This window comes from Sinocyclocheilus grahami, unplaced genomic scaffold (assembly GCF_001515645.1).
Source record: "Sinocyclocheilus grahami isolate Dianchi unplaced genomic scaffold, SAMN03320097.WGS_v1.1 scaffold409.1, whole genome shotgun sequence".
Taxonomy (NCBI): Eukaryota; Metazoa; Chordata; class Actinopteri; order Cypriniformes; family Cyprinidae; genus Sinocyclocheilus; species Sinocyclocheilus grahami.
In genome coordinates this window covers 1,266,148-1,287,764 of record NW_015505588.1, presented here as the reverse complement: position 1 = coordinate 1,287,764, position 21,617 = coordinate 1,266,148, and the positions used below count along the sequence as shown (strand labels likewise).

Genomic DNA, 21,617 nt, shown 5'->3' with positions numbered 1-21,617 from the left:
TCTGGCACCCGCGTCCAGACTTGTGGAATCTCCACTTGTGGTCCCTGGACGGCACGCGGAGTTTCTAGGTGGGCTACCTCCAGCGGTAGTAAACACCATCACGTCAGCTAGAGACGCTTACAGGCTGAAGTGGAAGCTGTTCATCGATTGGTGCACCTGTTCGTCGGTTGGTGTTCTTCCCGCCTGGAAGACCCCCGTAGATGCCCGATCGCAGTTGTGCTTTCTTTCCTGCAGGATGGGTTGGAGCGAAGGCTGTCTCCCTCCACCCTGAAAGTGTATGTTGCCGCCATTGCCGCACATCACAAGGCAGTAGACGGTAAGTCTCTGGGGAAGCACGACTTGGTTATCAGGTTTCCCTCACCTGTTACCCTCTTGGGATCTCCCCTCAGTCCTGGCGGCCTTGAAGGAGGAGCCCTTCGAGCCTCTGCAGTCAGTAGAGCTTAAGTTTCTGTTGTTAAAGACTGTGCTCCTCACAGCATTGGCCTCGGTCAAGAGGGTAGGGGACCTGCAGGCATTTTCGGTCAACGATTCGTGCCTAGAATTCGGAACGGGCAACTGACGTTGTCCTGAGACCCCGGCCTGGATATGTGCCCAAAGTTCCCACCACGCCTTTTAGGGATCAGGTGGTGAACTTGTGAGCGCTGCCCCGGGAGGAGGCAGACCCAGCCATCGCTCTGCTCTGTCCAGTTCGCGCTTTGCGCATTTACGTGGACGTATGCGGAGCTTCAGGACCTCAGACCAGCTCTTTGTCTGCTTCAGAGGACAGCAGAAGGGGGTGAACTTGCAAGCGCTGCCCCGGGAGGAGGCAGACCCAGCCATCGCTCTGCTCTGTCCCGTTCGCGCTCTGCGCATTTACGTGGACCGTACGCGGAGCTTCAGGACCTCAGACCAGCTCTTTGTCTGCTTTGGAGGTCAGCAGAAGGGAAAGGCTGTCTCCAAACAAAGACTTGCCCACTGGTTAGTGGAGGCTATAGTCTTGGCATACCAGGCCCAACGTTTACCATGCCCCCTCGGAGTGAGAGCTCACTCTACGAGAGGAGTGGCATCTTCTTGGGCATTGGCGCGGGGCGCCTCGATAGCAGACATCTGTAGAGCTGCCGGCTGGGCGACGCCTAACACGTTTGCGAGATTCTATAATCTCCGTGTAGAGCCCGTGTCCTCTCGTGTTCTCGCCTCAGGTAGGCGGTAACACCGGGCCTGCTCGGTGTCGATCACGCTTGCTGCGCCATTCCCCTCTACGGACCGGATACGTGCACTTTTTTGGCTCCTCAGTTCAGTTCCCCATGGCGAACCCTGGTGGAGTTCCTCCCGCACCCTTGGCAGTCAGGCGTGGCGGAGCACCAGACGCCAGGCTCAGCACTCGTGTGCATGCCCAAGGTCAGCCCTTGTGCTGGGCTAGGTGCCCGTGTGTAGTGATACCCCCTTCGGGTGATCCCACATGTGTACTCTTCCACAGTACGGCTCCTCTCACGGTAAGCCCGTGTCTTTCCCTAGCAGTCGTTCTCTGCCATCTCTGTTGTGTAGTCGTCTCTGCCATGGGCCAGTCCATATGTGTATTCCACATAATACCTCCTATGCGCAGGATGTGGCTTCCGTAGCGTTCCCAACTGGGTACGCTTTCCCAGTGTTATCCAATGTACCACTGTATGGAACAGCAGTGGCGGACACCTCTGCCTAGCCGCTGTCCTATCTTCCGCCCCAGCTGGTGTGGGGGGACTTGCCGGCTTCCGCAGGGCACTGGAGGGGGTCAGCAATAGTGGCGTTTTCCATAAGGATCCCAAATTTGTCAGTCACGACTGACGTAACGTCGAACGTGACTGACTGAAAGGGAACGTCTCGGTTACTTGTGTAACCCTCGTTCCCTGAAGGAGGGAACGGAGACGTTACATCGCCACAGTTGCTGTACCACCGCTGTACGGCCGGGTCGCGTAGTCTCGGCTCCTCAGCGAAAAACTGATGTGCGTTTGCACGCGCTCTCCTTTTATACCCGCGCTGCGGGATGGGGTGCGCGTGGCGGAACACGCACGCCAACTGTCATTGGCTTGTTTAGTTTACACTCGAAGGGGATTGGGCTCTCGGGCGAGATCCCAAATTCGTCAGTCACGACTGACGTAACGTCTCCGTTCCCTCCTTCAGGGAACGAGGGTTACACAAGTAACCGAGACGTTTTTCATTGGAGAAAGCAATATTATGGATAAAGAACACATATTTTTGTCGGAACAATGATGAACTAAAGTTGTGTGGATTACTTGTAGATTGTGAGATTTTTATCAAATGTTTATCGAACTCTCATTCTAACAGCACCCATTCACTACACATCATCCATTGGTGAAGAAGTGATGGAATACTCAATTCCTCCTAATCTGTTCCCATGAAGAAACAAACTCATTTACATGCTACACACAATGTCAACAAACTTCATTTTTAAAGAAACAGCAACAGATTGAATGGATTCCATTTTATTGTAAAAAATATAAAAAGTCACCAAAAGCAAAGCTTAAACACATACAACAGCAATGTAGCAGTACAAACATTTTTAGAGTACAAATTATGTGCACAAAATCAGCAACAAGCTTGACAGGCATCTAAAATACAGTATTTTCATGTCATGTTTTGGTTCACAGCAATAAAAGAGGCTTCGAGATCGCTGACAATATTGTTTGTAATGCAAAACAAATCAGTATCCACATTTATGGATCATCATCCATAAATGAGGATGGTTTGAGGAACCCTGGTCTATGCTTTTTAGTTTAGATGGCACTGTGTGTACTCCGAATCCTCAGAGACAATCAAGAGTGCTAACAACTTCCTGGAACACCTACAGAATAAAGAAGGAAAATACACATTTATGACGAGAAGACACAAACTGCCATACCTTAATGCATAGACAATGTTTTTTATATTATTAAACAGTAAACTCACTTGTAAGTTTGTGAACAAGTAAGAAAGTGCAATGAAAAGCTTTCGCTCACATTCACTATATCGCCAGCAATGGATCGCTTGACCTGCATAATCAAAAAGAGATTCCCTTATTAGTAGTTTTAAATACCGGATTACTAGAAAAGATGTCCGCAGGCAATGCAGAATTGAAATAACCAGGCTACTACTAATTCAATCCATCATATTGTTCAAACAAACTAATGAGGACTACCTTGGACTTTCTGTTGAAATCCACCTGCTGTATTGCCAATGCAGAAGCAGCCCTGCTCAAAGCTGATCTGATCATATTTTTCGATGTTGGCTAACAAAGTGCCATTTACAGGCAGGTATAAAGTGCTGCCATTGGGCTCCCAGCTCTCAGAGTAGAACACACCTCTCTGGCCATCAATCAAGACAAAACCACCTAGAAGTAATTCACAGGAGTCAAATGAATTACAATTTTGTCCTAATACAAATGTTATCAATATAGTAAATACTCAAATCCTAACATCTTAATGTTTAACAATGTAGCCATAAACAAGGCAACTGGAACTGCTAAATGACAGACTGATGTTGGTTTAGGTTAATAATTGAAAATACTTCATGCATATTGTATTAGCAATTGTAGAAGATCAAAATGAGATTCACAGCAAGGTATTTACTGCAAACTATTAGTTACACACAAGGAATTTGTTGTAGCTTCTAGTACACAGAAAAAATGTAATAAAACCTGTTTAAAAAAATACAAAAAGAAAATTAATAATAATACAATTATTGACAAAATTGTCTATATTGATACAGTACAGCTAGGATAAGGGACATAAGAATGTGTATAAGGGACATGATATATTGAATTGTTGTCATTTTTATTATGTTTTTATTACTACATTTACATTTAATATGATTTAATTATTTTCAAGGACTTTGAGACCTGAGTTCAAAATCTGATTTGTATGTAATCCTGCAACCTATTGTACACGTATGTCCTGAACCAAGAGCCATACTTACCTTTCCTCAAGCTCTCTTTGGAGGGAACCCCCTTAGGACCACCCTCTTCCTGGCCATTTACAGAATTCACATCATTTCGTTTACGTTTACTGGGTAAACAGATGGGCGAGGTCTCACTGAATCCATTAACCCATTGCAGGTGTGTCTGACAAGCGTTACTGGACAGCAGTCCATTGTGCTCCATGATTCACTAATGTGGACTTTTTGTAGGTAAATTACATGCAGCTACAATCTTTGTGTTTTTAAAAAGGCTTCCCTGCCACAGGATACCAAATAAACGCCAGAATATCTGTGATAATGTCTGTAAAAAATAATTAAAATCAATAACGTTATTAGTTTTGTAGCCTATACACAGCACAGGTAACGTTAGAGAAAACTCACAACAAGCGCACACCAAAAATCAAAACAGTGAGCTGTGACACGAAGTGTTGGTTTTCATATTGCCTGACTAGTGCTATGAGGGTAAATGCTAAACGGACATTTTAAGTTTTCAACAAAATCAATGTAATGGCATTCATATCCTGATGTCTTGAACACGTGGTTCAACTGTTTCCCCAACAAAAGCGGTGTTTCTCCAAGAGATGTCAAATACAGGAGTTTCAATAAATCCTTTGTTGCAAATTAAATACCTATAACATTGATTCTACTTTAGCTTGGAGTGTATAAGGACATTTGAGTGTTGACTTTGAATGTGCAATATCACAGTAGAACAAATGTGCATGTTTAGCATATCAAATCATGTCATCTTGTTCCAGTCATGATCAAGATTATCCATGTGAGATGATTGTAATACATGTTTTATCCCTTCTAATCTCATTTAGTTAATGCAGTGCATTTAATTGTTAGATTTTCGCTACCGACTTCTCCATTCATATAATGACATAGTATGGCATCTACATATCCGAGCATTACAGTTTCAGCTCACTGGGCATTTCAGAGCCTGTCAGGCCTGCCAGCAAGTTGTTTGCTGTCAGTTCACTCATGACACCACGTGTGGAGTAGGTGGCACTGCCAATATGAGGGAGAACCACTGTAAAACAAAGTAAGACTGAGTTAGACAAGGTTTTTCTACTAATACATGCCATAAAAATAACATTTGAAGTGCATTTACAAGAGCACTGTTGAGATTTAAAAGCTGCTTTTCACTCACCACAGTTGTTAAGGGTCAGCAGTGGGTGGTTTGTAGGCAGAGGTTCAGGGGTTGTAACATCAAGCCCAGCTGCTGCAATCTGACCACTGCTGAGGGCTTCAAACAAGTCCTCTTGATTCACAACCGCCCCTCTAGAGAAAAGAAAACAGTATTTTTTAGTTTAGCATTGATTTGAGGAGAAATTGTTAACTGCAAAGTAGTAAAAGAAAAATATGTGAAAATCAAACATGTTCCACTGCCGCTCTGCTTTGTCTTTCACCTGCTGGTGTTGATAAAGATTGATGTTTTCTTCATCTTGCTGAAGAAGGTTTTGTCACAAAGCGCCCCTCTAGAGAAAAGAAAACAGTATTTTTTAGTTTAGCATTGATTTGAGGAGAAATTGTTAACTGCAAAGTAGTAAAAGAAAAAATGTGAAAATCAAACATGTTCCACTGCCGCTCTGCTTTGTCTTTCACCTGCTGGTGTTGATAAAGATTGATGTTTTCTTCATCTTGCTGAAGAAGGTTTTGTCACAAAGGCCTTGAGTGTCAGGAGTCAAAGAACAGGACACCACCACAAAATCACTCTCTCTCACCAGAGTGTCTAAAGGCACTGAGTGAAGATTTGAAAAAATTAAAAAAGAGGCCATCATACAATCTTCTTATCCCCTCTAAATAGTTTTATTGCATCTGAATTCATATATAGAGTTGCATCAGGCAATTTCTTGTCCTTTCTTACCATATTCCCCATCAACCTCTTGGGCCTGAGGTTTGGGTTGTCTGCCTGTGTACAGAAGTCTCTTCACTCCAAAAGGCTTTAGTCGCCTTGCAATAGCCAAACCTACAAATCGTCAATTAAACAAATTTATTTAAGCCTCATTTACACAGTGACCCAATTCAGATTTTTTTGCTCATGTGTCACAGATCGGATGTGTTCTATGACCGTGTAAACAGGGAAAAAAAACACATGCATTCAGATATTTCGAGATCGGTTTCAGGCCTCATTCATATGTGGAAATATATCAGATTTAAAGCAGATATGTGCCAATGCAACTGTCACGTAAACGGGCAGATCAGATTATCTGAGGCCTTGCGTTCTGTACTTCATAAAAACGGCAACAATTTGGTACTTCCCCATGGTTTAATGACGTGATATTATTCTCAGGAAGAAGCACGTGTGGAGGCGGTAAATGACAACAATGGAGGAGATATGGCAAGCGTAAACACATGATTTGGATATGGGACTCAATTGAAAGAACGTGTAAACTGATGGTAAAAAAAATCAGATGTAGGCAACAAATCAAAATTGGGCATCAAGACCTGCAGTGTAAACAAGGCATTCGAGTCAATGTAATTCTCCCTATAATGATTAAGTCTAAAGTATTCACCTTCATTGTTTTAACAACATAAATTGGGCGACATCTTCAATTATCCAGAGAGATCACACTACATATGGTAACACGCTGCTTATGTGTAAAGTGACTTGTTTTCACTATGCTTATCACTGAATTAGTCACTTTATTAAAAGAACAGATGGTGTACATAATAGAGCAGATGCATAGGTAGCTTATTTTAAGGTAGAGAGAAAAAATGAATAATTCATACTGTACCTATGCGGCCCAAACCAATCACCCCAACAGTACTGCCTGAAAGACCGTAACCACACAGCCACAGAGGCTTCCATGTACTCCAGCCGCCACTGAGAGAGATGGGAAACATGCCCAAAAAAAACTGGGATATTACAGGGGCACTGACTCTTTGTTTTTAAAGATCATACTTATTAAACATTAAGGGGATAGTCCACCCAAAAATGAAAATTCTGTCATAACGTACTCTCATGTCTTTTTTTTCTTCTGAGATCACAAAAGAAGATATTTAAAGTAACATTGGTAACCAACCAGTTTCAGTTTCCATTGGCTGACATTATGTTTTGTCCAAACAATGGAAGTCAATGGGAACCAAAACTGTTTAGTTGCCAACATACTTCTGAATATCTTCTTCTGTGTTCCTCAGGAGAAAGTGTATAAATGAATACAACATTTTCCATTTTTGGATGGACTATCCCTTTAAGACTGCTGAACATTTGGAACTTTGCAAAGCTGTGATATATGACGTAATGTATTAGAAAAGGTGTTGGACTGACTTTTTCACTTCCTCTACACCCTCGGGAAGACGTCGGGCAGTGGCCAAGAGCAGAGCCACCGTCAGCTCAGCAGTAGCATCCGTCAAAACATCAGGAGTGTAGCCTACTCGTATCCCTCTGGGGCGAAGAAAGATAGTACATGTGTTTAAATTGTATTAACATCCTTACTGTAATCCATCATCATCGATCCATTGTCCATTTTCTCACTTTCTGGGGTCAAATCTAATGGCTTACAGAAACACAAACTTACCGTTTCTTTATCTCATCTATGGCAAGATGGTCAAATCCCACAGATAAAGTGCTGATCACTTTCAAGTTGGGTCCTGAGAATATTTAATGTGTGTTATCGGTATTACTAAATCAGTATCTTCACCTGCAGTTGTTCTAAAGTGGAACAAGAGGTTTGCCTTACCAGCCGCATCCAAGACTTCAGCATCAACTTTGTCTGAGAGTAAACAGAGAAGCCCATGAGCCCCTGCCACCCCCTTCAGGAGCTCTGCCCGGGGCACAGGCTCATCAGAGTCCCACACTGACAAATTACACCTGCACATAATGGATAACAGAGGCATTTAAATGAACAAAAACTGCTCCTAAAATTTGTGCAAGTTGTTTCCAATCATTTAATCGTTTTTATTCTGCTACATTTGTTGTAAGGCTCGTGTCCTAACAGTGTGACATTCATAATTAAGACTGTAAGCATGCTACAAGGTCACTGGTGAAACTTTAAATGCAGGAGTGAAGCCAAACTTGATCTTCCTCCAAAGTTCCTCGAGGTTCAACTTCACACACACATGCTGTTAATGAACACCGTGGCCACCCTAGTTTTGACACGAGCTACTTCGTCTCATTAACACACCAGGGAAAGCATCAAGGCATTTTATATACGTTAAATTCACATATAATGCATGCATGCATACAAGATCAAATAAAGTTTCGTACATCCCGGCTTTTTGGAGTATTTTCATGCCCTCCTGCGGAATGCGTCTCGTGACGAACACTTTCAGCATCTGCTGCGCGCTCATCCTGCACAATTAAAGGCCAAATGGATATGTTCACTACGAAAAGGATAACAACAGAGATCCCAAGACGCTTCCCTATTTACATGTGCTGGGCTGGGCAGCACTAAAAAGTACGTGACAGGCAGGGTTGCCAGGGTTGCCACAACAGAACCCGCACAATTGCTATTCAAACCTAGCCGAAAACTAGACCAGTCGCATTTCGAGGGAGACTCCCCGTTAAAAATCGCGTTCCGGTGGGTAAAATACACGTTTTTGGCGGGGTTCCCCTGGTAAAATTCGCACTCCAGAGGCTAAAAATCACGTTATCGGGGTCGCTATAACCCGCGGCCACAGTGACAAAGTACCCCCATTCCGCGAGGAAAACACGGACTTGGCAACACGCTGGCAAAAGTGTCTTTTTTTTTCAAGAGTTCTCCTTTTTTGCAGGCTTTCGCGCCATCTAGTGGAGCGGATGGACAGCGCAACTGCGGGTGCGAATTTTTTCTGAGGGCATTTCAGACTAAGTTTACTGTTATTGGGATTGAAAATGTACTGTAAATTACGACAGGTACGTTCAACCTTGTGTTGTAAAAATCCCTAATGTGTTTTGTTTGTTTTATTTCAAATGTATTTTATTCAGGGTTTACTTAGCGTTTTATTTCGCTGCATTTGCGTTTGTCAGCTACTGAATTGACGATATGTCGCTCGTATGATTGTTGTAACTTTATTTAACTGCAGGTTTTGAGGTGTTTATTGGCTTTAGTTCATCGGGAGTGTGGTGAGTGTAAACGGTCAGGAGGTCTGGTGGTTGTCGCGAGAGCGCTCTCTGAATCTCCCGCGATTTTAACCGGTAAAACACGAACGAACTCAACTAATGCTGATTTACTTGTCACTTTTTAATTCTGTAAGATTGATAAATGACTGACTTAATGCTTTGTGCATATTTCATTCATCTTGTCAAATGTCATTTACAGTATCTGCTGCTGGTGCTTGGTGTAAGAAAATATCTAAGTCTGCTTTGAAAGGTGAGTGTGTAACGTTACTAGCCTAATACAACTATTGATTGTACTTTTAAATATGTTCAGATTCACGTTGTTTCTTCTGTTTTTCTTTTTCAGAGGCTATAGACGGTCTTTCTTTGGAGGTCCCACCTTGTGAGTGTGTTCATCAGGAAGAGCTTCAGAGGTTTACTGACAATTTTGGGTCTTTGTTTTTTACCTATTCTTTCCATGTGAGTGCCTCCTCACTGAATAATCTAGCAGGAAATTTGTGTTTGACAAAATTCAGTTCTGTTTTATTCAGATATTGTGCTTATATATTTAGTATGTTTTCACATATTTTGTACAATTTGTTTTATCTTAATTTCTTAAAAGTCACTTGTGTTTAATTCTGATATGTTTTTTTGTATGTTTTCACATATTAATTATAAATAGTTTATCTTTATTTCTAAAAGGTTGAAAAGGCTACTAGTCAGTCAGTGGAGGCTGAACTGTCAAAGATCCAGAAATGTCTGCACAGACTCAGTCTGGTTCATGCGCAGGTGAGGCCAGTGCGGTACATTCAAACTATTGTAACAACACTGATCATTTCCTGCAATTACATTGACATAAACCAAAACATTTACCCTTAAGGTGATTTATGTAAATGTGTATATTTGCAATAAAACTGTTGCATATTTAGAATTTTTAATTAACTGTGAGTGAAGGTATTATTCTCTCTCCTCAAGTGAAGGTCTGGTTCTGCCTTTTTATCTATTACAGGTGAAAATCATATCTGAGATTAGGACAGATTCAACGACACGCAAGCAAATGTTCAGGTTGTCTAAATAAACATGTATTCAAAAGTTCTGGGAAATGAATACTTCTATTCAGAAAGAATTCCTTAATTTGTCAGGGCATTTATAAAACTACAAAAGATTGCTATTTCAAATAAATACTGTTCCTTTAGACGTTCTGTTCATCAAAGAATCCTGAAAAAAATGTATCGTGGTTTCCACCGAAATATTAAGCAGCACAACTGTTTTCAACACTGATAACAGTAAGAAATGGATATTGAGCACCAAATCAGCACATTAGAATGATTTCATGTGACACTGCAGTAGTTACTTATTTAAAAATTATATTAGAAAATATATTGTCCAAAATATTATAATAATATTTAGCAATATTGACGTTTTTACTGTATTTTTTATCAAATAAATGCAGACTTTATGAGCATAAGAGACTTCTTTCAAAAGCATCTAAAATCGTACTGACTCAACTTTTGAACGGTAGTGTAGATGATAATAATAAATGTTTTTATGCTTTTGATGCTCTTATTCTTCTCTGCAAGTAATGATGTGTTACAGGTCCACTAATTAAGCCCACTCTTTTTTATTTTTAAAAATGTTTTGGGTGTAATTGTCCTTATTTGCTCTTTTATAGTGGAGGAGAGAAAGGAAGTAAAGTTTCAGCGATGGATCATAGCATTACTATGGACACTGCCGCATACGGACAGTCAGTTCCTGCAATTTTTTATTAAATAGAACAACTTACTAGCAAGCAGAATGAACACCTCAGACTGGTCATTGAGTTTTAACGTCTTAAAAATCTCTACTTGCATTTTGTTTGTCCTTGCACATTTTATTTCTATTTTATTTTGAAGGAGTCCATTCTCTTTACGGTGTCTCCCGTCCTGTCCACAAATGCACCCAGTATTGGGAAACACACTGAGCTGTGTGCTTCCCACTAACATGATAGAGGCTGGACTGTGTGGGGAAATGAGCATGGCTACCATGGCAACACTTGCTCCCTGTATGAATCTGTATTCCAATTGGCCCACTCGTCTCTCATGCATACGGATATCCTTTGTAATGTGCACATAAATATTGTTATTAAAATTTAAGAGTGTGCATATGATTTTAGGCTGCCTGTCTTTTTTTGTTAAAAAAAATGCTGATTCTTATTCACATTTATGAACAAAAAAGATATGTTCTCCTTAACATTCATTGCACATGTTAGTGTACAGTCCATGCGGCATGCCTTTAATGCAACAAACACAGACGAGTTTCCTCCAGAGTTTGGCTACTTCACTTTCCTGGGCAGATCTCGGCCTTTCTAGAGTCTGTTGTATGGAAGCACAAAACATCCAGGGTAAATTACATGCCTAAATGGGGAGAAATTGGGGATACTGAGGGCAAATTCCCTCACTGTGTTATAATTTTATGGATGGAAGCCTCGCTGCAAAGCATAAAGTGCCCTGAGCTACAAATCACTGTTGGCTTTGAGGCTAGAGTTGTTCAGACAGTTTTCCAGCATGTCTATATATTATTTAATTCTGGCTTTTCTCTTTATAGGATCTCTGTGTTCTGATGTAGAATTCTCTGTTGAGACTGACTGCAGCCAGGAAACAAGATGTAGTAGTGCTGTACAGCAGGACATTGAGTCAGAATGGAGCCATGCTGTAGAACAGACTCTGACTGTCTTCGTTTTCACTCAATACACTGACCCCTTCCACTCCCAGATCTCCGACTTCATAGGTGAGTCACGTTTACTTTTCCCTGTCATATAGACATCTTGAGATGGGTCATAATATTTTGACATTCTGCTTTTAAATGTTTCAGGCAGTGAAGAGGTTTTTGAGAGACACTTGGATGCAATTCTTTGGTACAACGGAGATCAAGTGAGGGCGATGCTGCAGACTACCATGAAAAACACGCTGAAAGGATTTCAGCAAAAACATGCTGTAAGGTTCATCTGTTAACTTTCTTTTTAAATGTTAAAAATGTTGGCTACTTTCATTCAATTAGCTACTTTCATTTATTCATTTAATTAGCATTCAAACGTTTAGGAGTAACAGTGTTACAAAAGATTTCTATTTCAAATAAATGGTGATCTTTTGACTTTTATATTCATCAAAAGAAATATATATATATTGTTTCAGCATTGATAATAATAAAAATGGGTATTGAGCACCAAATCAGCATATTAGAATGATTACTGAAGGATCATGTGACACCGAAGAGTAATGGCTCCTTAAATTAGGTTTTGCCATCACAGGTATAAATTACATTTAAAAAATGAGTTAAAAATATTCAAATAGAAAAGAGTTCTTTTACATTATAATAAAAGGTAACAAACTTACTGTTTTTACTGTTGTTTTATCAAATAAAGGCAGCCTTGGTGAACATAAGAGACGTCTTTCAAAAACATTTGAAAAAAATCTTACAGACCCCAAACTTTTGAACACATATGCATGGAACAATAGTGACAGTATAGCCATTAGGCATTTTTTAAAGACCACTGAACCATACATCTTTTCTGTGTGTACTTCAGGCCAGGCAGAGGTTGGGTTCTGCCATACCCATTGTGTTGAGCTCAATGAACAGTATAATTGCCAGCAGCAGCAGTGGAGAGTTTCGAAGAGTGTGTTTTGATAGCATGAAGGTATAACATATGGCTATAATTTATACTGGTTCCCAAAACACCCTATTTTATGTGTCATTCCACTTCTTATTCTTAAGAACAGTGCTTGCTAACTTGTGAAAGTTGTATAAAATGTTTTAAAACTGGGTTTGTTTTAGGTCAAGAGCACCAGCGAGTTACATGCCTCACTAAAGCAGTCTCTTCAAAGCATTGTGGATGGGCGCTTTACTCCAAGGCATAGGTGTAATAAGGAAAAGGTGCTTTTGCAAAGCTTCTTTTAGATTATTTAATTTCTGCTTTCATGATTTTGCCTTTGAACGTTTGTGATTTTAATGTCCTCACAAGGTGGTGGAGGCTGTTAGCACTGAACAGAGTAGTCTTGATGGCTGGGAGGAAGGTACTTTTTTAAATGAGTTTAATAGTCTTCATACAATAATACTGTCTAGAAATTATTTGATACTGGGAATTTTGTCATTATAATTGTTCTCATTTCATGTCTTGGGGGGTTATTGACTTTGAAATCATTAATAGAGTTGGCTGAGATTGTTATATTTTGAAATGTCCACCAGAAAATCCACCAGAACTGTCTTCTAAGAGGATTCACTCTGAACTTCAATACTCAAGCTTTACCCCTACGAAGAGACAACGTTCAGAGATGATCTCTGAGAATTCAGACAGCTTCATGAACAGTGTCTTTGAGGCAGCAAACATCCAGAGAAATTCCCTGTCCCCAATACAGCTTCCTCAAAGTCAGCAAACCAGAATGATCGCAGAAAAGCCCTCAGTGCTGAGCCTGACTAACCTGAAAAATGAACAGGTGGATAATTCTAAAGTTATTGGGAATACTGTATGCCACTTGTTCAAAGCGATACGTAGTCACAAAAATATATCTATACAGTACAATACATATCCTAACTGTTTTGTTATCTCTCTGTGAAGGTGGAGAAGCAGTGGCTTCAAGAGCTTGAAAACTTTTCTGAATGGGACTGAGGAAAATACACATAAAAATAGATGATCTTTTCTGTTGTTGTTTTGCTCATGTCTTCAAGGCATCTTTCTATGTCTTTGTATATTCAAATACTACTTTGTAAGTTTACAAGATGCAGTCTTTGTTGTAATTTAATAGTATGTATTTTATTTATGTTTAATTATTTTGTAGGCTACATTAAAATTTACAAGGAATGTATCCTCATTTTTGTGTTAAATGTATATTCTGGACATATGCACTATTATGTATGTTTCTCATCTTAAAACCGTTTTGTTCTTGTACTTGACTGTTAAAAAGGTTTATAATAATAATTATTATTATTATAAAATATAAGTTGGGCTGACATGAATTTCCAAAGCCATTTTTTTAATTTGCTATTTTTAAAGAATGATTTAGGCCAACCAGCAGAGGCTGTATAATTATGTTAGTTTAAAACTTAACAAATGAACGTGATCGATTTTGAATCTTTAAAGATATGTAGTTTTATAGATATCTTAACAGCACTGCTCCAGTGACAGGCTCCTCCACTGTTAGACCTCTCTGCGAGACTGCAGGCGCAATTTCAAAACTAACGCTCTATCGTTCAATGACTCAGATCTCGCGAGCTCTCCGTCTTCACTGCTTTCGTTTCGGTGTTAGTACTGTTTGTTATGGACTGTTGAGTTAGCCGCCCACCACTAGTAAATAATGGACAGAGATATATAAAGGTAAATAATACCAAACGGAGTGTCTATTATTTCAGCTTCAGTGTGTAATATGTCTATAATTACCTCAGCAACTGTAGCACTTGCTAAAATGTAGCTGTCATGCTAAGCTAACTGAAAGGCACCGGCTGCAGTCAGGTTCAGTTAGTTGTGTGTGTTGTTGTCAGAGCGGCAGTCTTCACTTAATCTGATAGAAATTAAAGCAGTCGGACGTTCAGACATCTGCTGCTTGGCTCAGGGACGCGTTAACGGGATATCTAGCCGGGTACTGATATCATTTAGTGGTAATTCTAAACTTATGCTGATCTAAAAAAAATCATGCAAGTGTTTATACTAGCTTTAAATGTTTCCGAATTTTGACTTTCACTGAATTGGAAAGGTTTTATGTAACTATGGAAAAGTTCTCTTGGAACTCACTGTCACATTTAGCTAATTAGCCGACGTAGTGTTCAAGATGTGAGATAGATAAGATGGGAGGATAGATAGATAGAACTGTCACTATGATTGTGGGCAACATTTATTTATACAGGTTCTATTTAAATCCTGTGTAATGTGTTCAGTTTTGTGCATAGAGATTTCTTGTGGATGGTCATATGATCAATCACGTTGCTCTAAAAGGCTTAATCTGATGTTTAGACCAGTCCACACTCCCCTTTTTTACTATATATGCTTCATTGTTGTCAGATTATCACATACATCCAGAGATTTGTATTTACTAACTTAATGTAATGTCAATGTGCAGCAGGATTCAGTGTGTGTCTCCTGGACTTGCCACAGAAAGGATGTTCCCCTGCCTGGCCCACAGACCATGGCAAGTCCTCTGCCGCCGGGTCTACCTGCAACAACGAGCCACTTTATCTCAGAGACCCTCTAAAATAGCAACGCCATGTTTCAGTAAGAGCATCACACAGTGTCATTTGCATGTTTTGTCAATATAAGGACTGAGAGAGGATGTTTATTTAATTCTGTTTCTTATCTTGTTATTCAGCTTTGACAGTTTTAATAATTCTAGACTAGATCCGGAAATCATTCCCATTATGCAACATGTGATATACTCAATAGGTTGGAAAAGTGGAGGAGGGGTGCACAAACTCTGGTTTAGCTTTCCAGATTCCAGAGTCACGTCTTTAATGTGGACACAGGTCCAGTACTGTTCCACATCAGGCAGTGATAAAACTGGATCTCCAGCGGGTCCTGTAGAGCCAAAGCCCACTGAGAAAGAACAAGCTGCACAGTCCTCTGCGAAAACAGCTGGTAATGATGCTGCATTATTTTGTATTTGTTCACAGGCTTTTAAATTACATCACAGTGTGCTCATTTCTATAAACAATTAGTTTTTTTAGGTTTTAGTGAGTAAATATAAATAAATAGTGTCTTATATATTTATAATGCATGTGTGGTAATTATGATTTATTCTAAATGTTATTGGGTTTTAATCAATTTGATTTATTTATGTATTTATTTTTGCATTTCAGGTTCCAAAACTCAAGGTCTGACGAAAGCAGAGAGCATTCAAGTGAAAGGTTGCACAGCCTTGTTTTACGCACAGACACTTTCCTTTCGGACCAATCAGAATGATCACAATTCTATGTATTTTAACTATCTTGCATGTTTCTTGTGTTTTCAGTACGGGCTGTCTTGAAAAAAAGGGAATATGGCATCAAATACACCCAGAATAATTTCATTACCGCAGTTAGAGCTATGAACGAGTTCTGCCTCAAACCCAGGTACCTTTAAGAAGTGGAGCGTTGTAGTTTACTTTGTTGTAACCCAGTAAACTACCATGTTCACATGTGAATCTATGCATTTTTGTGTGTTCAAAGTGACCTTGAGCAGCTTAGAAAAATCCGTCGACGTAGTCCCCATGATGACACAGAAGCCTTCACCGTCTTCCTGCGATCAGATGTGGAGGCAAAGTATATACAACTGTTACACTACCATATTTATATACTACCATTCAAAAGTTTGGGTCAGTAAGATACAATTTCATTTACACTTACAGTTATTACTAAGAATTAAAGGACAAAAATGCTGACATTTTCCACAAAAATATTAAGCAAGAAATATTTTGCTGTATTTTTGATCAAATAATTGCATAAACAGTATACAATCTTACTGACCCCAACCTTTTAAACTGTAGTGTACTATTTGGCATCAGGTACAAGGATCTGAAAGAGAGATCAATTAGCTTGTTTCGGTGTCTTTATTTAGAGCGCTGGATGTATGGGGAAGTCAAGAGGCACTTGCTAGAGAGAGGAATCTCAGGAAAGATGTGGAAAGGGAGTACCAAGAAAGTATGTCATTTTCTCCTCATTTACTGCATGATCTGCATTCTAATGTTTTCATGTCATCTACTGTCTAAATAACCATTAGTCTTTCTCTTTCTCACCCATAAGACATATTTAGAAATCAGAAGCTGTTGAAGGAGTACAAAGACTTCTGGGGGAACACAAAGGTAAAAACAAGTTCAAGCCTGTCACTTTGATTTCTCTGTTTTGGTACTACTAATGCCTGGGTGTAGCCAGTCCTCATGATTCATGATATTCCTCAGCTTCTGTCTCTTTCTTCCATTGTCTCTTTCTTGACATTTTTTCATATTCGTATTTTCATGCTGCTCCTAATTTAACCTCAAAGCAGAGCATATCGATGAGTACAATGCGTTTTTAGCTAACTGTGTTTTTTGATCATTTTTGACTCCTATAGCCTCGGTCCAGGAAGAGAGCGACATTTCTACAAGGACCGGGAAAAGTGGTGATGGTGGCTATATGCATGTAAGTTTTACCAACCTCATGCTATCTAGCTATTAGATTAAGGATATTGCGTTAAAAGACACATGAGGTATGACCCACACTGACTGTTAGCCTTAAAACAACCAGATCTGTGTCTAGTACATTATACAACAAGCCAAATTATGTAATTATGTGTTGCTTGAGGAATCAGTTACATTAAGACAAGTTTTATTTTTTTTCTGTTAACATTGTACTATTTTTATTTTTTTTCCAAAAGAAGCCTCTTATGCTTAACAAGGCTGCATTAATTTGATTTAAAAAAAACAGTGAAATAATTGTGAATAATATTGTGAAATACTATTACAACTTAAAATAACTGTTTTCTATTGTAATATATTTTAACATGTAATTTATTCCTATGATGGCAAAGCTGAATTTTTAGCATCCGTTTCTTCAGTCTTAAGTGTCACATGTTCCTTCAGAAATCATACTACCATGCTTGTTTCTGCTTAAGAAATATCTCTTATTATCAATACTGAAAACAGCTTAACATTTTCTTAGTATTTACTATGATACACTTTTTTCAGGTTTCTTTGAATTTATTTGAAATACAAGATTTTTTACTGTCATTTTTTATCAATTTCATGCAACATTGCTAAATAAAAGTATTACTGTTTTGAACATCAGTGTATTTGTGTATCAAGTGGAGATATAAATGTCTAATTTCATTTTTTTTTTTGCTGCAGAAATGGACTGAATTTCTTCTTCAAGCTGTTGGCGTGGGTTTATACAGGATCTGCCAGTATGTTTTCTGAAGCCATCCACTCACTGGCTGATACCTGCAATCAGGTCATTTGCCATTCATGTCTGTATTACCACCTTTGACCTCCAGGATATACCTACAACAGATGGTGTATGATTTAAAAATAAATTACATAGACGTATATACTTGTTCATTTTTTCAATTCATCTTTTATACTTTCTCTTCGACAGGCTCTTCTTGTAATAGGCATCAGCCAGTCTGTCCGGAACCCAGACGCCGTCCATCCGTACGTACAGCTCATACAGACTGATGTTGTCCTCTGGTCATGTAGTCATGTCTAAGCCAACTGTTCTCTGTTATTACAGGTATGGCTTCTCCAACATGCGTTACATCGCCTCTCTCATCAGCGGAGTCGGCATCTTCATGATGGGTGCTGGCTTGTCCTGGTATCATGGCATTATGGGACTCCTGCACCCTCAGCCAATAGAATCACTGCTCTGGGTTAGTAGCATTGGGTTAGAACTTGTAGATGTACAAAATTATATTAAGTCTGTGATGTGACATTACCTTTCGAAAGTTTGGTGTTTGTAAGATTTTTAAGGCTGCATTTATTTAATCAAAGATACAGTAAAAAAAAAAAAATCTTAATATTGTGAAACATTACAATTTTATACTACTGTTTCTATTTGAATGTATTTTAATATGTAATTTAATCCTGTGATTGCAAAAGTTAAATTTTTTTAGGATTCTTTGATGAATAGGAATTAAATAAATAAAAATAGGAGCATTTAGGCTGCGTTTACACTTGGCATTAACATGCGACCTGTATCCAGATGCTGTCCACACACGCGTCTGATCGAAATGTTATCTGATCAGCGTGTCCTGGTCCAGATGTAGGCTGCATTTACACTTGGCATTAACATGCGATCATCGTGATCTGATCAAGCAGATCGGATCATCAGTCAATCAGGACACGGCGCGTTTACACTTGGCAACATCAGCTGACTTGTCGATCTGGATAACCGATCGGATCTGTATTTCCCGCGGGACATTTTACAAATCAAAATAAATGTAGCCTACGAGTCTCACTAGTGCTCTGTTCTTCCGACAGATCGGGAGAGAGGGGGTAGCATTTTGCGTGATGTCGACCTGCGAATGCAGACACGATGGCTGGATTGCGTTTACATTACATTGAGATCCGATCACAATGCGTCCTCGACTACCTCTGGACCAGGACACGCTGATTGGATAATATTCCCATCAGAAACACGTTTACACTTGTCTTTTCAATGTGTATGTGGACAACATCCGGATACAGGTCGCATGTTAATGCCAAGTGTAAACGTCGAGGACGCATTGTGATCGGATCTCAGTGTAATGTAAACGCAATCCAGCCATCGTGTCTGCATTCGCAGGTCGACATCACGCAAAATGCCGCCCCCTCTCTCGCGACGGAGAACACCCGAGTTCAGACTAGTCAGACTCCTACACTTATCTTTAATTTGTAAAATGTCCCGTGACTGAAAATGCTTTTCAAATGAAAGCCCACCACTTTAGGTTGACTGCACCGGGCCATTCTCTGCAAACTTATTTAAATATTGCGCGTGAAAGACAGATCCGATCAGTTATCCAGATAGAAAAGTCAGTTGATGTTGCCAAGTGTAAACGCACCGTGTTCTGATTGGCTGATCGGATCACGGTGATCGCATGTTAATGCCAAGTGTAAACGCAGCCTTATTTGAAGTAGAAATATTTGTTGTATTATAAATGCCTTTAGTGTCACGTTTGATCATTTTAATCTGTCCTGAATAAAAGTGGATTTTAAAAAATCTTACTGACCTCAATTTGAACAATAGTGAATATAGCTGTTTTTTTATTGTCTTTTGCAGGCTTATTGTATTTTAGCAGGATCTCTGGTATCTGAAGGAGGTGAGATGTGGTTTCCTCTTCCATAGTTTCATTAACATTCAGAAAGGTCTGACAGTATCACTATTTTAATATAATCTGTCTGTTGATTCCCCATAAAGCTACACTATTGGTGGCCATTAACGAGATCAAGAAGAGTGCACGTGAACAAGGCTTGTCCTTTTATGAGTACGGTATGTACCTTCGGTTAAAGCTGCAGTCCGTAACTTTTGGCACTCTAGTGGTTAATAAACACTGTGTGCGTCTTGCAGAAGAACATTGTAGCCGGAGCTACTTCTCTCTGTTTATGTCTAGGACGAATCACGCAGGTACTGGGCTACTCCGCAGCGGTACCTACACGAACCAGTCTAAAATAACCCGCATATAAACACGTATTATAGGTGTACCGTAGTGATTCAGGACAAGCCAAAAACACGGTTTGGAAAATGGATTCATGGTGTACTCGATTATTATATACATTTTGAACACAAAAAAGTTACGGACTGCAGTTTTAACTCTTCTATTAGCCTTGTGTGTTATTTGATTGTGATTATAGTTTTGACACAGTTTGGAGATGATCAGTTTGATAATCCTTGTTTGTTTGTGTATGACAGTGATGCAAAGTCGAGACCCCAGCACTAACGTGGTCCTGTTGGAGGACGCTGCTGCTGTGCTCGGGGTGGTGCTGGCAGCTGGATGTATGGGACTAACGTCTCTCACAGGTATTTCAAATTATCACAAGAATAGTGCCTGACCCTCCTGTTTCATGCTAACCGTGGTCTCTACCACAAGGGTCAGGTTTAATAAGCACATGGGCCTGAGCTTTATCCCCTTTATAAAGAGCAGTTGATGTTCTTTTTAAGCTTTGTAAATCCAGCTCTAAACGCACTTCTGTGCACACACAAAGTCAACACCTACGGCTGCCCAGAATCTTGGTTCTCTTGCCCTGTGGTTTTCATGGCTTTGTGGAAAATTTGTGTAGAGATCTGGATAATGCTCTATTCAGTAAACCTGCTTTCATGCTTGAGAACAGCCCTGATGGCAGTTTCAGCTCAGTTTATTATCTGGCGCTTACTACAGTTGTATGTTATTGAAGTGTAATCAACCATGAAACTAACAGCAATGTTATTTTACATAGCAGGGCCAGGGGTGTGAAGTAACGAATTACAAATACTCACGTTACAGTAATTAAGTAGTTTTTATCAGTAATTGTACTTTTTTGAGTAGTTTAAAAATTGTGTACTTTTACTTTTACTACATTTTAAGTGATGTATCGGTACTTTTACTCCGCTATTTTCCTCCGTTTGTGGTCGTTACATGCTTATTTTAATTTCATTTTTATCCATCAACGTGATTGGATAGAGAGTAATAGGTCTCGTGACTTTCGTCAAATCAAATTGTACATAGAAAACTTTAACCGCCAACTGTTTATCATGGCTGCTGGAAGCGCGTTCTTCAAGCATCAATTCAGTCGCATCTTCCTCTAACTTAATATGTTAAGGTAAATTTCAGATTTCTGCATACTAAATGATTTGTATATAGGCTATGCTTGCCTATCTACACGGCCTGAAATTTGGTGTGAGGTTGCGGGTATTGCATACAGTGTTAAGTGTTAACTCCCGCAAGTCCCACGTTTGGTAAATTCCCCACTAACTTATGAGACAGCCTCGTCTCTCTCTCGCGTGCGTTCTGCAGCGGTCACTTGGATAAGTCGTTGTTGCATGTTGAACTTGTCGACTTTTGATGAGTTTGAGTTTGAGCGCGTGATGCGTGCTGTGAAAAGGGTTCTTATTTTATTTTATCCATTTTATACTATCCGCCTTCATTTAGCAAGTGAACTCTCGCATTTATAAACAATTTTCGAGTTCAACACGTTTTGTTCTGTTCAGTTGTGGATGCTGCTGATTCACTGAGACCGCGTGTGTGTGT

General features: G+C 39.7%; 2 protein-coding genes across 3 annotated transcripts in view; one reads left to right on the top strand and one right to left on the bottom strand.

Annotated features, from left to right (window-relative positions):
• Positions 1–3,785: 3,785 nt before the first annotated feature.
• Positions 3,786–8,567, bottom strand: LOC107550900 (glyoxylate reductase/hydroxypyruvate reductase-like). Of its 2 annotated transcripts, XM_016232352.1 has the most exons (11): positions 8,138–8,567; positions 7,611–7,741; positions 7,449–7,521; positions 7,199–7,315; positions 6,666–6,754; positions 5,795–5,896; positions 5,568–5,668; positions 5,337–5,371; positions 5,078–5,208; positions 4,377–4,957; positions 3,786–3,802 (listed from the first exon to the last, which is right to left on the bottom strand). In XM_016232352.1, exons 1-10 carry the CDS (start codon positions 8,218–8,220, stop codon positions 4,836–4,838), a joined length of 984 nt encoding a protein of 327 aa, XP_016087838.1. In that variant the 5' UTR covers positions 8,221–8,567; the 3' UTR covers positions 3,786–3,802; positions 4,377–4,835. The 2 variants fall into 2 exon arrangements, with proteins under 2 accessions (XP_016087838.1, XP_016087837.1); XM_016232351.1 differs by lacking the exon at positions 5,337–5,371 and having other exon boundaries at positions 5,533–5,668.
• A 114-nt stretch (positions 8,568–8,681) lies between these two features.
• LOC107550859 (uncharacterized) overlaps positions 8,682–21,617 on the top strand; it is a 17,917-nt gene continuing 4,981 nt past the window's right edge. The window contains exons 1-30 of the mRNA XM_016232262.1: positions 8,682–8,764; positions 8,935–9,046; positions 9,171–9,221; positions 9,315–9,427; positions 9,650–9,736; positions 9,957–10,012; positions 10,620–10,691; positions 10,840–11,035; positions 11,189–11,327; positions 11,531–11,713; positions 11,798–11,919; positions 12,510–12,620; positions 12,758–12,856; positions 12,945–12,996; positions 13,169–13,416; positions 13,539–13,588; positions 15,034–15,185; positions 15,354–15,545; positions 15,767–15,814; positions 15,919–16,018; positions 16,115–16,207; positions 16,503–16,585; positions 16,688–16,746; positions 16,995–17,062; positions 17,767–17,869; positions 18,014–18,069; positions 18,149–18,284; positions 19,673–19,712; positions 19,811–19,882; positions 20,303–20,410. Coding sequence (XP_016087748.1) covers positions 8,744–8,764; positions 8,935–9,046; positions 9,171–9,221; positions 9,315–9,427; positions 9,650–9,736; positions 9,957–10,012; positions 10,620–10,691; positions 10,840–11,035; positions 11,189–11,327; positions 11,531–11,713; positions 11,798–11,919; positions 12,510–12,620; positions 12,758–12,856; positions 12,945–12,996; positions 13,169–13,416; positions 13,539–13,588; positions 15,034–15,185; positions 15,354–15,545; positions 15,767–15,814; positions 15,919–16,018; positions 16,115–16,207; positions 16,503–16,585; positions 16,688–16,746; positions 16,995–17,062; positions 17,767–17,869; positions 18,014–18,069; positions 18,149–18,284; positions 19,673–19,712; positions 19,811–19,882; positions 20,303–20,410 — 3,022 coding nt within the window. The 5' untranslated portion in view covers positions 8,682–8,743. The remainder of the gene's footprint in view (positions 8,765–8,934; positions 9,047–9,170; positions 9,222–9,314; positions 9,428–9,649; positions 9,737–9,956; positions 10,013–10,619; positions 10,692–10,839; positions 11,036–11,188; positions 11,328–11,530; positions 11,714–11,797; positions 11,920–12,509; positions 12,621–12,757; positions 12,857–12,944; positions 12,997–13,168; positions 13,417–13,538; positions 13,589–15,033; positions 15,186–15,353; positions 15,546–15,766; positions 15,815–15,918; positions 16,019–16,114; positions 16,208–16,502; positions 16,586–16,687; positions 16,747–16,994; positions 17,063–17,766; positions 17,870–18,013; positions 18,070–18,148; positions 18,285–19,672; positions 19,713–19,810; positions 19,883–20,302; positions 20,411–21,617) is intronic.